The 16271-nt window shown below is 37.8% G+C and overlaps 1 protein-coding gene across 1 annotated transcript in view; it reads left to right on the plus strand.

The window, feature by feature from the left end:
- The first annotated feature begins 6026 nt into the window (after nucleotides 1-6026).
- Nucleotides 6027-16271, plus strand: part of LOC108680652 (steroid hormone receptor ERR1) — a 74059-nt gene continuing 63814 nt past the window's right edge. Inside the window, exon 1 of the mRNA XM_018169531.2 lies at nucleotides 6027-6157. Coding sequence (XP_018025020.1) covers nucleotides 6134-6157 — 24 coding nt within the window. The 5' untranslated portion in view covers nucleotides 6027-6133. The remainder of the gene's footprint in view (nucleotides 6158-16271) is intronic.

The following is a 16271-nucleotide window of genomic DNA, read 5'->3' on the forward strand; positions in this document are numbered from 1 at the left end:
AGGAGAAAAACATTTCTTACACAGAGTGAAATTTAATTGTTTTGGGCAAATACCAACTCGATTAAAGCTCATATAATCGACCACTTAATTTCCCGAGATATTTTCGAAACGATTATAGCGAATCCGACTTGATGTTGTACTAGTTCAGAAAAGCCAACCTTCCATTTCACAGTTGCATTTTTTGACTTCAGTGTCGATTTCAGAATTTTTATAACGAAACACAAGAAGTTTAATTTATACCTTTACGAGCAGGACACTGTAATATCCTGATTATTCTGTATTTCAAATTAAATTTGTACTGAAATCAAAGCGGAGAAAAATATATGTCAACAAACGTGGTCTCAGCATCGTTTAAAATTACCAGGCACATATATACTGCAGCTTAATATGTCACACTCATGTTATACGCCGGTTATGAAATCATTACAACACAGATAAAGCTTTTTTGTCTCCGTTAATATTTCAAAATTTTTAATGCTGTCTTGTGAACACATTATAATTAAAAGAATGTTATTTTAATCATATACTAGCCATCGTAGTCGACGAATAGATCACATATAATGCTTGAAGGGAACTTATCCAACTATTTATAATAGTATTAAAAGACAAGTAGGCGGTTCCAAGTTAGTTTCAAAATATTTATTGAAATTGATTCAGCAAAATATAATCTTAAGAATGAAATAGAAATGAAACTGCATCAAAGCGTGGATAAAGGTTTCGTCCTACGTTAAACGATGTCTCGTATGTTGCCAAGGAGTTCTGAGGCAAACAAAGAATAAACGTTATTAATTACCGACAAATTATAGAGTGATTAAGATAATACGGAATTATTTTAGAAATGTGTAAAATAATTGACACATGTACATACAAATAACTTAACGCAAATGATTGATCTACTTAAGAGGTATTGCAAGCCAGATGAATTTAGTTGGTGTGTAATGGTGTTGTTAATTAAGCAACATTAGCCCAGCCAGGGCAGTCGGCGGCTGAAGCATTTCGAATGTTGGTGTCACGATAGCAGTTTTTAAAAACCATTGAATATCGATGTTTTTAATTTATACGTATTTTAAGTTACACATGTGATACTATTGTGATAGTCTCTACCGTCTCTATCTACGGAGAGTCCACAAGGAGGAGGGGTATAAAAGTGATGAGGATTAAATGCCTTGCCGATGTAGCTGAGAGGAGGATTGATTTCACGTATGAGACGTTCGAGAGACAGTGATTACTTTCTCGAGTTGAGCACAATCCCCGATAGTCTGTCTCTGCATGTCATATTTTTATCACCAAGAAGCAAGCAATAGAGTCATGCATCAGTTTGCCCAAATGAGAGCAGATGCATATTAGTCTCGCCCCACGTTGCTCCTCATGGCATCATATGCATGGCGATGACATGAATGATGGTGTCGCACATGATGGCGATTCACACGAGTACACCATGATGCGGCATGTGATGCTGCCACACATGATAATATTACAAATGGTGTTGCTTCTCATTATGATGATTATTATGAGGCTATAAATGATAAAAACTTTAGTGTGATGCTGCACATGATTGTGCTTAACAAGGTGATTCAAAACATAATTTTAGTGCACATGATTGGGTCAGCAAATTATAATGCAGCACTCGTAAGGCACCAAATGCTTATTCTGCACATGATGATGTAACATTCTTTGAGTATAGTTATACGATGGTGGTGCACATGTTGGTGCAGCACATGTTGGTGCAGCACATGTTAGTGCAGCGCATGTTAGTGCAGCACATGTTAGTGCAGCGCATGTTAGGGCAGCGCATGTTAGTGCAGCACATGTTAGTGCAGCACATGTTAGTGCAGCACATGTTAGGGCAGCGCATGTTAGTGTAGTACATATTAGTGCAGCACATGTTAGGGCAGCGCATGTTAGTGCAGCACATGTTAGGTTAGTGCAGCACATGTTAGGGCAGCGCATGTTAGTGTAGTACATATTAGTGCAGCACATGTTAGGGCAGCGCATGTTAGTGCAGCACATGTTAGGGCAGCACATGTTAGTGCAGCACATATTAGTGCAGCACATGTTAGTGCAGCGCATGTTAGTGCAGCACATGTTAGTGCAGCACATGTTAGAGCAGCACATGTTAGTGCAGCACATGTTAGTGCAGCGCATGTCAGTGCAGAGCATTTTAGTGCAAAACATGTTAGTGCAGCACATGTTAGTGCAGTACATGTTAGTGCAACACATGGTGACACTGCACACATTACTTAGCGCATAAACTGGTACGTCAGTTTCATTCTGCAAGTTGTTTTAATTTATAAAGCAAAATTCTTCAATTGCGACCCAGGTTAAGGGTACGGCGTTGTTCATGGCTCACATTTTGTCTCTACCGTTGCTGTACATATGCAAAAACATACAACCTACTATTCACTTAGCAAACAGTATCAGATCTTCATTACTAACTATAGTCAATTTAACGCTCTTAAACTATGTTCCACTTCGCCGTAACACTTTAACACTTACGATCATTTTTAAAACTTACGATCATCGGGACGCGTATGATCGTAACACTGAACTTACGATCATCGTAAAACTTACGATCTTCGTGAAACTTACGACCATCGTGAAAGTTACGATCACCTCCGGAATGTAGAGAACAGTTGTGCGGAGCGTCCGCGATGTCTTCTCCAAGTTCAAGGCCACGAACTGTCCTCTATCTCCGGATGCTCAAAAGTGCTTACGTCATCGCAAATCCGTAGCCAATCACCACGCAGGCTTTTGCAACTAAACCTGGCCAATTACGGATTGCCTGCAACTAAAATTTACAACCGTTGTAAGTTGTTTCAAGTATGGATGAACTGGAGGATGATTAGGTTGATGGTGAGTCTGAAATGTGATTGGCTTGATGTGAAACTTAAAGGGTGATTAGCTCGATGCAAAACCTAGAGCCTGTATAGCATGATGTGAATCCTGGAGGGTAATTGGCATGAGGTGAGACCTGAAGGATGATTAGCTTCGTGTGGAAACTAGATGGTGATTGTCCCGAGGCGAAACCTGAGGGGTTGTTGGCATGATATGAAACCTGGAGCATAATTATCATCATGTGTAACCCGGACGGTGATTGGCCTCGTGTGAAACCTGGATGTTAATAAGCTTTCTGTAAAAATTGACGGTGATTGCCTTAAGGAAAAGACTTAGATGGTGATCGGTTTAAGGTAAAACCTGAAGTGTGATTGGCTTAATGTGTAACTGGGAGGATGATTGGCCTAATATAAAACTTGGAGGGTGATTAACTTGAGGTGCATGAGACTATAGAGGGTGATTGGCTTTATGTGTAGTCTGGGCGGTGATAGGCTCCTGGGCTTACGATATCGGGTCGAATTTCTTAGAATTTCTCCAGATAGCCTACGAACGGCACTCAAAAACACATGATAAAATAGTTGCAAAGAAACAAAAGATATTAAACAAAGTGTCCCTGAATTTTTTCCGATGACGTAGTTGCCCGGTAATGTCGCTTCTCTGCACTTGGTGCCTACAATAAAATTGTTATGATAATTGAACTGTGGAGGGAGGGAATGAACAGTATACTAATACTATACAGTACTATAATATACTATACTACTATGCTATAGTGTACTATACTGTACTGTATTTCACTGTACTATTCTGTACTGTGCTGTACTGTTCTAAGATAACTCTCATTTCATTGGAAGGTTAAATTTCCTCACAGTTTCTATCGATGGGAAATTTTTGTTCTATTAGCGTTCAGTCAGCACGTTTTTTCGACAAATTTCTATGAATTCTGCCCGCAAAGGGGCGTTGTTCGGGAATTTGGAATGTGAATACAATAAATATAAACTGCATGATACATGACCGCTTCTCTTGCTGATTGATTAATGTACGATTTTTAGATTGTTTCTCCCTGCCGAGAGGAAATTCTAATAGATCGTAAACCGTTTAACGTATGATTTCATCCCTGTTTCGGAGGTTGTACAGATAATTGTAAGAAGAGTTGATTGGTGTAGCATCATATAGAAAAATATTCTACGACAGCATCCATCAATCTATATAATGCGCACTGAACATATGAACGCTCTGTGTTTCCTCAAGAGTATTGTCGAGTATTAGCGTTGAATATTTTTTCAGGTTCTTGGCAACAGGAATGTAGAATCAATGAGTTAGAGCCTTGAAATAAAAACTTTCTTAAGCACACGTAGCAGCCTAAGCATACATAAGGGCTGATTTCCCGTCAGTGATTATTTGGTATAGCTTAGAAAAACCGTACATGGCCGGAGTTACAAACTCATGACTATTTTTGATGGCATGGCATGGATATTTGATGGCAGGGATATCAGATTTCAGTTGCAGGTTCAAGACAGCATTTTTGGACGTTGACCTGAGCTAGTGACCAGCGATGTGTGAAACAAGACGTCATCTGGCAAGCTTCGGATGCCCAACTCGTGAGTCGTGTTACTTATCCAGAGGAACTTTTTTGCTGCAATATTTTTTTTTGCCATTTGTCCCAGCGAGATGAAAACTATTTAGTTATGTTCTGTAGCACGTACCAGTGAATTGTTTCGCGGCTGCTTTTCCGAAGACGAAGCATGCATAGGCTCATGTATAAGTATATATAGGTAGGTGTAGATTGTGAGTGGTGAAGAGATCAATGAATCGAAGTAATGATGGAATGCAAGAATAAGGAAGTAACTAAAAGGGATCCGAGCTCACAATGAACATAATATAACGTCATTATTTTTGTATGATCTTCGTTTTTTTGCCTTCGTTATTTGGTATAATTTCACGCATAAATTCTTATCTTTATTTCTTTTGTAAATCATAGCTAAATCTTCCGTAGACAAATTGCGTTCAGATTGTTACTTCCTATTTTTCCGAGATGTTAGAAATATTTGAATTAAAAAGAATATTGGAGTTTTTAGCGCATTTTCTCATTTATGGAAAAATGCACTATTGTGCTAGCCATGTCCGTCCGTCTGTCTGTCCGTCCGTGACTTCACGTTTTCGTCGACGAGAAAATGCGCTCTCTGTCACTCACTGCAGTGAGTACTGAGTTATATGTCCATCCGTCTGTCTGTCCGTCCGTGACTTCACGTTTTCGTCGACGAGAAAATGCGCTCTCTGTCACTCACTGCAGTGAGTACTGAGTTATATTTTTTTGTATTTAGCTTGACACTGAATTTTTAGATAACAATTCCATGATGGATTTGTTATCTGGTATGTATAAGTGCCAAAAATAATATATAATTAGATTTAATTCTCATTTCGGGAAAGCTAGAACCTAGAATTAGAAAAACTTAATAATTAGGTTTATCTGAGTTGTATAATTTAAATTTATTTAGTCATACCCAATTAATTGAACTTACTTATGAGAGAAAGTTTAAGTTTTCCACACGAAAGTTTCATAAATTACCTATATATATATAGAGCTGGTATCAATATTATCGCATTATGTAACGATTTTATTCTAAACAAAGTTTTTTATTCGAAATTTGTAGGCAAGAGGTTGGTACTATACAATGCTCTTGTAAAATGAAATTTTTATTAGTGCTGGTGTCAACGCAATTTTCACTCAAATTAGAGTCATTGGATTTTATAGAGTAAAACTTTCCGTTTATCTAGAAAGAGAATTTTGCTTCAAAATTCGCTAATGTTCCAATTTAAAATGTACCCTTGCGAGGCATAATCGGCTCGTAGGTCACAAAGCAGGTGGAGCCCTCTGGAGCCGGTCCTGCAAGTACGTAGAAGGACTCAACCTGTTCTCGGATTGACACTCAAGTACAAACGTACTACGTAACACCGTTCCGTACTAGATATTTCTTTAACATCATATTGTGGTTTTCATGATGAATTTGGCTTTATGTATTCTTTAAAATTTTCTAGGATATGAATAATAGCTAGAGATTCATAAGTAAAATATGTAAAAAATTCTAAGCAATGGGTTATGCACCCAATTTCATGTATCCGTACTAGAACCACGGCCGTGAGGCCCAGGGTTACCAAGGCCTTGCATGTGATTTCGTCGGTTGCAACTTGCAGCTGACTGGGCCGACTCGAGTGAGACTGGTATTGTTTGCAGTGTTTGATCTACACTATGCGTTATCTGGCGGATAAGAAATGTTTTAAATAAACTCATTTTTAAAAAATGAGCAACTGGACTGACAGTTTGGTAAGTTAAATGTGTCGGTTCGATAAATTGGAAGCATTGTAAGTATCTTCCTTACCTGTGTCAGGTTGTGTAAAGGGTAGGAACGAGGTGTTTTGTTGATAGGTTTCAAGGTTACGCCTGCAATGACGGCTTTAGATGATACTTGGCTCCTTTTAGTCGAAGTTTAAGTGCTTTTGTCGTTCCAACTAATGACTTCAAGATTAATCATTGTATAATTTAGGTACCTAGAAAAGTTTGCTGGAAAGAATGTATTTACTACCTTTTTTAATTAAAGGACGACTGAATGATCACAATCCTGTCAACTTTACATGTTGAAGTTTACAATACAACTTAGTAGGTATAATTTTTCGTGAGCTTTTAACACCTCGATAAAACCTTTATTAATGTTTTTTTTTTTAATTCATGGGATTTTCGTAGGCTACCTATTCGAATTCTCAACCATCACCATCAGTTTCTTGTCGTTTTTTCGGACCTTGATTCAGCACTTGAGGAATATAGGCTAACTGTACCCGTGACCTCAATCCTCAAGATCGAGGACTCACTCCATGACTGCCAACACTCTTTGGAGAAACCCATCGTGGCTCACTGCTCCAGTATTGCTCTATGAGTCTATGTCGTGTGCATGTTTCTAAATTAGGCTAATCCATTAAAATTACGAGGTCCTTTACTGTAAATTGTGCTCGTAAAGAATTGTAGAGGGACTAAAGACGCTTAATCGTCTATAAAATATGTGTTTTAACCACAGTTTAAATGGATTTGATGTTCGAAATGATGTCAAAACGAACATGTAATTATGTTAAATTTAGCCAACAAGCCGGCAATGAAATGTGAGCGGGTAAACCATGTTGGGCTATTGAACGAACAAGAGCTACGTGAAGGTAGTTCTGTGCTTCATCCTTCTATGTTTTGTACTTTCCAGGCTTCCAGCACCTTAAATTTGTGTTACTTATGCTCACCTCATTGCAATGAAGAGTGAAAATTTAATAAGAAATGAGCGAAATGGATGTATGTTCATTTATTCAATTATTGCAAGTTAGCGTGTGAATGCGTTTTTTGTTGTTAGTCGGTCTTTAGGCGTAGCTAGTCTACCGTCAATGCCAACAGCCAATAACGTCGCCACAGTATATTCAAGTCACCGGCCTTCATTATAAACGTTCTATTTCAGAAACAAAAATTAACCTCGTCCTTCTAGCGCGGTCAAACTGCTTTTTGTCATCATGTGGTTATCGATCCCTACAAATTGTAGTTCTGAACAGCAGTACGGATACGGTTTTAGTGACAAGCGACGAGGTAAGTGTATCTGCTGAATGGCCACTTACGGTCATTGACGGTTATTCTTGTGAAATCATAAGAACTATTCACCGACGGTTCTGTAACTGAAATATTTAAACAAAAAAACAGATATTGTACTAGTGCATTCATCAAATTTCGAGCCACGTGACTCGATCTCATAGGGCGTCATGCTTTTGCTGCTTGACAACTTTATTTGTGTGAAAAAATCTTCCAACTGCTTTTTGAAGAATTATCTTCACCTGTTAAACATTTCATGCCTTCAAAAAACAATGGAACCTACGTAAAAAAAAATAATTTTTTTTTTCTGAACAGGAGTCTAGCTTTCTTAGGTCGTTGTCTCGTTCAACTTCAAGGAGTTAGGATTTTTACAGACATGATCGGAATAATAGTCGAGTAGATTTGAGTCTAAACTGCCTGAACCTATCGCTTGGATAAATCAATGGCCCTTCGATATATGCATGGACTGCTCTGAGAATTATGATCTAAATTCTAAAGGAACTCGAAAAAATGCGCTAATATATAAAAAAATTGTTGGAACTCGTCAATTAACCCCCTGGTTGGCATTTGTCATCCGATGCAAAAATTCTCAAATAACATTTTTTTACTGAGATGTCTTCAACAATATTATTGACATATATTTTAATTATGCCTCAGGACTGGTAAATGTATCCTAATTATTTAATATGTTTAATGCTTAAATGGGGCCTAAATCATACGACCAAGCAAATACTGATAAGAACTCTCCCGACGTTGGGCGTGGTGAGACGGGATTACCAAACCTAACTTAGTCCCCGAGGCCTAGCTGAGTTAGACTTGTAAGCAAGCCTTCTTCAATTAAGCAACAGAGACGTCAGCTAAAAGTTTCATAAGGAACCAGATAGAAACCGTCTGAAAGTAGGAAACAGACAATGTGTATAATAATAACTATGTAAATCGATTTCAGTAAGATTTAAGAAACCGTCAGAAAGTAGGAAACAGACAATGTGTATAATGTAAATCGATTTCAGTAAGATTTATCTGGCAAGACGAAATTAAGAGTTTCAAAACCTTGCTGTAAAAAGTTGAAAATTATATAATTTAATAATGTTAATTTTATTTACACTCTAAATTGATTACCAGCCTGATGGTCATAGAAACTATTCCGCATTGCAACAATTTTAGCTTAATATCCATCCTATAACTAACCATTCGACGTAACAAGGAATTAGCGTTTGCCCAATTACCTATCTTTTAACTATTGTGTATTTGGTAATTACTTGACGCAACTATTAGAATAGCTGCACTATTTTTTGGTATATAGGTAATGTGTATAAAACTATATTAATTGGAATATATTTTGTAATTTCAATTGACGCAGCATTTCTATTTCTATGCTTCTGTCAAAAAATTGCTCTCATGTTAATACAGAGGTACAAAATAAGGGAAAAGCCTGAGAAATTCACAAAATATACTTTAGTATGGTGTAGGTCCACCTTTTGCCACAATTACAACCTTAATTCTCCGAGGTATTGATTCATACAAATTGTGAATCATTTCCAAAGTTATTTTAACCCATTCCTTAGTTACAACTCCATCCAGCTCTTTCAAAGACCATGGCGCCTGGAATCGACTTCTGATTTGCATCTCTAAAATCAACCATGAATGCTTGATAATATTTAGGTCTGGTGATTGTGGTGGCCAAATGATATGCTCAACTTCATTAGAATGATCCTCATGCAATTTTTTAACAATTCCAGCTGTATGGATCGGGGCATTAATTATCATCTTGAAATATGGATTTAGCGTTCCCCTCCGGAAATAGTACTTGATACATTCCTTGAAATTGGTCCTCTAAAATTCCTAAATAGTCCCGGCTGTTGATTCTTGTATGAATAAAAATCGTTGGTCCGCAGAATTTTCACATAACAGCACCCCAGATCATCGCAGATCGTCCGCCATGTTGTACGGTTGGGGGGAGGCAGTCGGGAATCGGGATTAAATGACTTTCTTGGCTATCTACCAACGTAAACTGGGCCAACGGTTAGATATAAGGTAAACGATGATTCGTCAGAGAAAATCACATTTTTCGACTGCTCGAAGGACCAATTATGGAGGTTTTTACTCTATTCTTAACGCTTTGAAGCATTTGTATATGAAATCAGATGTTTTCTTATTGCAGCTCTTCCGTAGAATCAGATCAGTGCAGCTTTCGGCTGACAGTCTTTATGGAAACTGGGTTCTGTAGGCGTCCATTGAGGTCTGCTGTAATATTAACAGCCGTGGTCATTTGATTGTCCCTCATAATTCGAACTATGTACCGACGGTCTCTCTCAGACAACTTCGACTTTCGGCCAGACCTGTGCTCTGTTGATAACGTTTTTCCTTCTCTTTCAAAAGCAGTCATTACGTTTGAGATAGCACCTTAGAAACGTCAAGCATTCGGGATGTTTCTATCAAACTAGCACCGGCCATACGAGCACCAACAATTTGGCCTCTTTGAAAGTCAGAGAGGTTTACTATTTATAGGTTAGCTTATAGACTCAAAAATTTACTGAAAATATTTGTGCAAAGATAAATATTAATTAGCAGCAACAATAACAATAAAATTTAAAACATAGGTCATGTTTTCACTGTTTATAAACTTCTTCAAAAATTAAGATATTAAAATGTTAGGCAATTCCCTTATTTTGTCCAACCCCTGCATATACGAGTGAAGGGGATGTTTAGCTGGAATGTTCCACATATGATATAGTCATAGTGGCAACTTCAAATTATTGTACAAAAATTACTCTTTTCCATTTTATTTGCGATGTTGGTTGCACTTTTCCATGTGCGATGTTAAGTACGTGAAAGTTTTATTTTATGAAACTTTTCTAATAAATTAAAAAATGGCTTAAACTTAAAGGATATTCTCGAAGAAGGGAGAGTAAGTATATTGATTGTGACTGTGTTTCTTCTTGCTGACCGGATGTACACTCACTACTGCATAATTACGATCAGTCACGGCCCTGATTGAGCTTGCCATTTTAATTTTTCATTAGCTTGTAGAAGATTGATCTAAAAATAAAATGAAAACTATTTAAATCCGCGCGTTAGAGAATGGTGGTCATCACTGTCATAATAATCCAAGTTAAAAGGCTGCGGTCAAGCTTCGTTGCTTCGGCAAACCTGCTTGCCTGGGGGGACGCCTAACCTTGGCATTGAATCACTTGCACTGTTGCCACGCATCGCCACATGAATCGTCTACGATGGTCATTTATTAGAATCATTATATATTTCGAACATTTCTAATTGTTCGCTCGTTAAGGAAATTGTATTTAATTTAAATACCGCGCCGGAGTTGAATACGAACAAGCTTGTTATTATGTTGAACTTTCAATTTGTTTTTAGTGCTGTAAAGTGTTTCCCCTCAATGCACCTAAGTTGCCAACTAGGGAATAGCTGACAGGGAACTGGATTGTCATGAATGCTTTCTTTGCTGTACACTTTGTCATAATGTAATTATCAAACCAAACTTTTAAAAGATGGATTCAAGAAACCCTCCATCGAGTGATTATATGTTATCAATGCAACATAATACAAATAAAGTTATTTTAAAAATGTGTAAGTTTTTACATTCTCGGTATCAACTTTTGACATTAATTCGTTAACTCACCACAGTGGTGCAGATGCAATGATGCTGGACGAACAACATGTTTTCCTGTGAACTAAAGCATGAATTTTGAGCTGTCTTAACTGGTTGTGGGTGAATGGCCAGTCTGCTAACGTAGGTGGACTGGATCAGATTATTTTGATTACTTTTTTTTTGTGCGTATCCTGTTAAACTTCAAGTAATTCTTCTGAAGAATATGCAAAAACTGATATTTTTTGTTGAGACTGGTACGTGAGCAATGGCTGTTTTTTCTAATCAAGAGTAAGTTATTGATTTCATTTCCTTTTTATTTAGTATTTGTAGTGATCGTTTTGTGCAAGATGATGAGTGTTCGGGTGTTTTTCATAAACTCGATTAAAGTTGACTCAGGGCCAGGAAACTTGGAGACAAAAAAATTTTCCAGCGTAAGATAGGAATATTTCTTAAGTACAAGCATCGTGTTGGACTGTTGGGTGGGCTCATAGGTTGCGGCTTTAGGTGCAAGCGACACAGGACTCGCTCGCATCGACGGCGACGACCAAGCCGTTGGACGTAGTCGAACAGTCGGCGCTTGTTATCTGCTTTGATCTCTTGGTTGCCGTATTGTATTGACAATGCTTATTTCATTATAAGTCCAATTCTATATAAAGCTTTCATTACGCAAAAAAATTAATAAAGAAATGTTCCATAGTTAACTCAGCAGCAGTATTTTTTATTGAAAAATTATTATTATTTACATACCGTTTCTGAACTTATGATATACGAATACGAGTTCCCATGCCGCAGATATACTACACCTAACTCGCTGCTCGTAAGCAATCAGACCTATGATTTGCAGGGTTCGATAACCACATAACAATTACAAAGCTGCTTCGATTGTGCTGGCAAGTTGTGATTGAGTTTTTTCAGTTTAATCCTCGGAGCCATATTATTTAACGAGATTCATTATTGCCAAATGTACTGTTCATGGAGGGATTAATCTTTATTACCATAGGAAGCCTTTCATGAACTTCTGATCTTTTATTATTATACTGAAAACAGAGTTATTAAAATGTGGGCTGTTGTATAATTATGTGAAGCTTAATGATATAACAAACCTCATTTTACTCCAAGAGCTTTCTTCCTGCCTTGGAGAGTGCATTAGCAATCTTAGAACTATGAAGAAGCGTGTTCAAAATCCCTGTAAATGGCGAACTAAAGTCGCTCTTGCAGGTACAGTAGTCACGGGGAAGCGGATGTGGTCTCCCATGCAGACTGGCGAGGCGAACGTCGTTTTTTCTATCTTTTATCAGATGTTCACGTCCGCACATTAAACCCTCGACACGATACTGATTTGTCTTGTAAATTCTCATTCGTCCGGGGCTTTGGCGGCGCTAGCTGTTGACGCCATTATTTACTAGTTAATTCGTGTTATTGTTAACGATCGTGTAGCATTAACTCTTTGTAACTTGTGCTACAAACGCTCGAAAAGATTACAAATAAGTGTATCAATTATTTGTTGTACAACAGACTTAAGAAAAGACTTGAATTGATGAATAGGGCGATTCAGCATCACTGGTTTCTTTTTAGCTCGGAGGTTGAGAATGGTGCAATTGGTGCATATCATAAATTGGTCTCTAAATGAGGAGCCGTTTGGCTCCATACGGGGTCGACTGATAATCGATATTGATTCTTAATCTAAATGTATTAAAATATCGGGAGGAAGTTATTAAAAAATTTCACCCCTCCTGATCATCTGAAGCGACGCTCGACAAATTCTGCTGGGGCTTCTTGGCCAAATAATGAGCGCCCTTCGGTGGGATCCGATGTGACCTAACCCTCCATTACTAAGTGAGAAGCGAGGCAGGAACTTGGAAGTCAATTCTTAAGAGGCTTCAGTGATCGGAATTCGAATTACAAGTTCGCAGGTTTGCATTGCATGCAAATTTGCAGCGATATGTGTACTATTAGATGCCGGAGTTCATTTCTTGAGGCAATGTTCAGATGGTATACCTCATCCATCTCTTGGAACAAACGAAACCGTAGCACGACAAGCAAACAATAGCAACAAGTGCCGTCCTCGCCGCATGAATGCGTGAATGCTAGGTCATCAATGAACAATGATATTCTGTTAGTCAATTTATTACTCTTCAGTACAATGCATCACCTGTGAAATTGTTGCTATGTTTATAATTGTTGAATCGACATCGCTAGTCAAATTTAGAGAATCGTTTTCGTATTAAAAAAATAAGAACTCAAACTACGGCAACACACGACTCGATGTGTAATGAACCTTAGTACAATTTTAATTTATTAATATTTTGTTTACTGTGATCAAATAGCAAATTTGAAAAAAATGCTTTACGGCTAGTTTGTCGTCTGCAAGAAGTTTTAACGGCGAGGATGGTGAGGTTCGTGATGTGAATTTCATAATTGCCCTCCAGTTCATTATTGAAAAACACAAGACGTACTTTAGAACAACACTTGGTAACACATTGTAGAAAATGTGTGTGTTTACGTGATTGAAATTTGGCACTGAAGGTATTAATTGAAGAGCTAATCAATAGCTTATCCACGTTACTGTGTTTTTAGTGTTTGAATCGCGAGACCTCAAAAAATGAAAATGATATCAAGAAATTATAATGTGTACCTTTTCTAATTAATTAAAATGATATTTTTTACAAATTTTTGTTAGATCTAATTTCCGTACAATTTTAAACGGAGGTCAAACAGTGATTATGAGTTACACCTGGAGTCATTCATTAATCGGTAATACTTTAGCCGATGAATTATTACGATAGCAGAAATGATATCATAAATTGAATTTCTAACCATCTAACCTGAGCAACGCCAAGATTACCTGATTGTCTTGCAGAAAATTCTCGTTGGAAAAAGTTGCCTGACTTTAATTGAGACGAAATTTGTGGCATTTACATTCTTGAACTTTACCCATCGATACTATTCCCTTTCAAGGGTTTTTCGTATGTTTGATGAACGTTCGATCCAGGCTTTAGAGTTTAGAGTCCCTCAAGTTAGCAACTGCTAGACCGTTTCTTAGTCTAATACAGCCTTACAGGGAACAGTCGCAGATGGGGGGTTTTCTACCGCTCGGTTGTTGGAACTTACCTTCAGTTCGTATACCCCAGATCTGGTTTATTCGCCTACGAAGAATTGAGAGGGCGGCTTCAATTGCAGTCTTTCCGACGACTCTGCGCCGTCTGCTAGGAAGCGTTATCGGGCCACCAAGCGCAGTCCGGTTTCCTCGAATTGAAACGCAGAGGACTGGAAACCTGTGTAGTGAGTAACCTACCTACGGGAAGGTGCGTTGACTAATGCCAGCGGAATTTTGACTACGTCACCTTTGAAAGTAACGGTTGACTGCTAAGTCTAGTGTCTTATTGTTTTTAAACCTTATACCTACCTGACGAAAGAAACCTTTAAATGGTACCTTATACCTGAAAGAATCCGATTTTGGATAATTATTTGTTTGTAATTTTCAGTACTATCTTTTGAATTTGTTAACTGAGATTAGTTTTGTCAGCTTTCGAAGAAAGTTTACATAAAGATATTTCAATTGGCGTTATGATGTCGAAGGCCTGCAACGACAAGACACCGCTTTAGTTTATTAGGCCAGCAAAAATATTAGTCAGTGAGGTTCAAATGAGTCTTGCGTACTTATTATAGTACGTATAGAAAGAGTAATTATGAGTGTGATGTGAATTGCACATTGAAATGAGGTATTAAAATCAATCTCCCAAAAAGCTCTTCGCGCAGTTGCTTCCTCTCGCTATAATTCGTCGCTATTAAAGCATGTTATTGTAGTCAGGAGTAACGGGACTTGATTCTTCACCCGACGAGTTGCTTAGTTTCAACAGGAAGGTTGTTATTATATTAAGAGCCAGGATCTCTGCGCTGCGCCTTCTCCTTATGATTTAGTTTGATAACTCCTTATCAAGTCGGCGGTGAGTTGCCGCTGGCAACTTCTTTGATGGTATTTCCTCATTTGAGGTTTTCAGGGTCAAGTCCATTGCAGGAATGGCGCCAGAAAGAGGCTAACCGTGAAGCCGAGACATTGGAGACTTCTGAGAATAGTTCTTTCTCTTCAGACGACAGGCTACACTGTTTCTAGCAGTGCGTCGCTAGCCAGTTACAAAAAGTATGAAATGAATTCTCTGTTCGTTTGGAATACCTCAATCCATAATTAATATATTCTACCCTACAAATTTAGTAGAGGAAAAAATGTTTAGTGTATTCACTTTATTAATTCTGTATTTTTTAATTGTATTATTTATATCTTTGTCGACATATAATCAAGATTTCTGAGCCACTACTATTTCTAGTCACTTGCTATCTGATTCGTTCTCCTGAGCGGACATCGTCTTAAATGAAAAATATGAAGAACTCTTTTGAATGCTCATTCAGTTTTAATTTTTATTTCTTTGATTGACGTACAGTATCCTTCGACATGAAGCCGAGATCAGACTGCACCTTGGTCTAAGCTAAGCAGTCATTTATTTTTGCCAACTCATCCTCCTACCGAGCTAGAAATGCAAGACCAGGATGCTAAAGCTTCTCCCATTAGGTAACGAGGATGCGAGTCAATATTCATCTATTCATTGGTGCTGCTGCTCGTTCCAGCTTTAAGCGTGCCATAATAACTTGTTGAATTTTGTGCATTTCTTACTCTTAAAGACATATACATTATACGTCAGTGGTAATGTAGCGTTGACGGTCAATGCTGACAGCTGAGACAACTCCTTGTAAATTGGATAGTATATATAGAAATTTGAGTGTACTTGGTATAAATCGGTAGTGTTTGGAACCAAAATTGTTACTTAACCTCCTAATTAGCTGCAATTTCCTTTCAGAATGATTATTACGACTGTTTATGGCTTCTACCTATGTTAAGGGCGCATTTATTTCTTTACAGTTGGGAATTTAGTTGATAATCTGTTCCATGACAGAAATTTTACTCATCAATCTAGCTTGAAGTGACTCTAGGTACTAGATACCGATTATCGTGAGCTAAGTAAAGCGCGCCTCATTCTAAAATCTAAATTCTCGCGTGCATTGTGTGTCAAAGCGTTATTGTCATGCCTGTGTCGGATTCTCTCTAGTGACCACTCGTTGCTGATAGACAAAATATTCGATGTATTTCTATACTGCTGTTTAATACGCACGATCTTAGCATTGTGTTCCGCCCTAATCTGTTGTCCACATTACTGAGCCGCC

Source organism: Hyalella azteca, unplaced genomic scaffold, assembly GCF_000764305.2.
Source record: "Hyalella azteca isolate HAZT.00-mixed unplaced genomic scaffold, Hazt_2.0.2 contig9209, whole genome shotgun sequence".
In the NCBI taxonomy this organism is placed as follows: Eukaryota; Metazoa; Arthropoda; class Malacostraca; order Amphipoda; family Hyalellidae; genus Hyalella; species Hyalella azteca.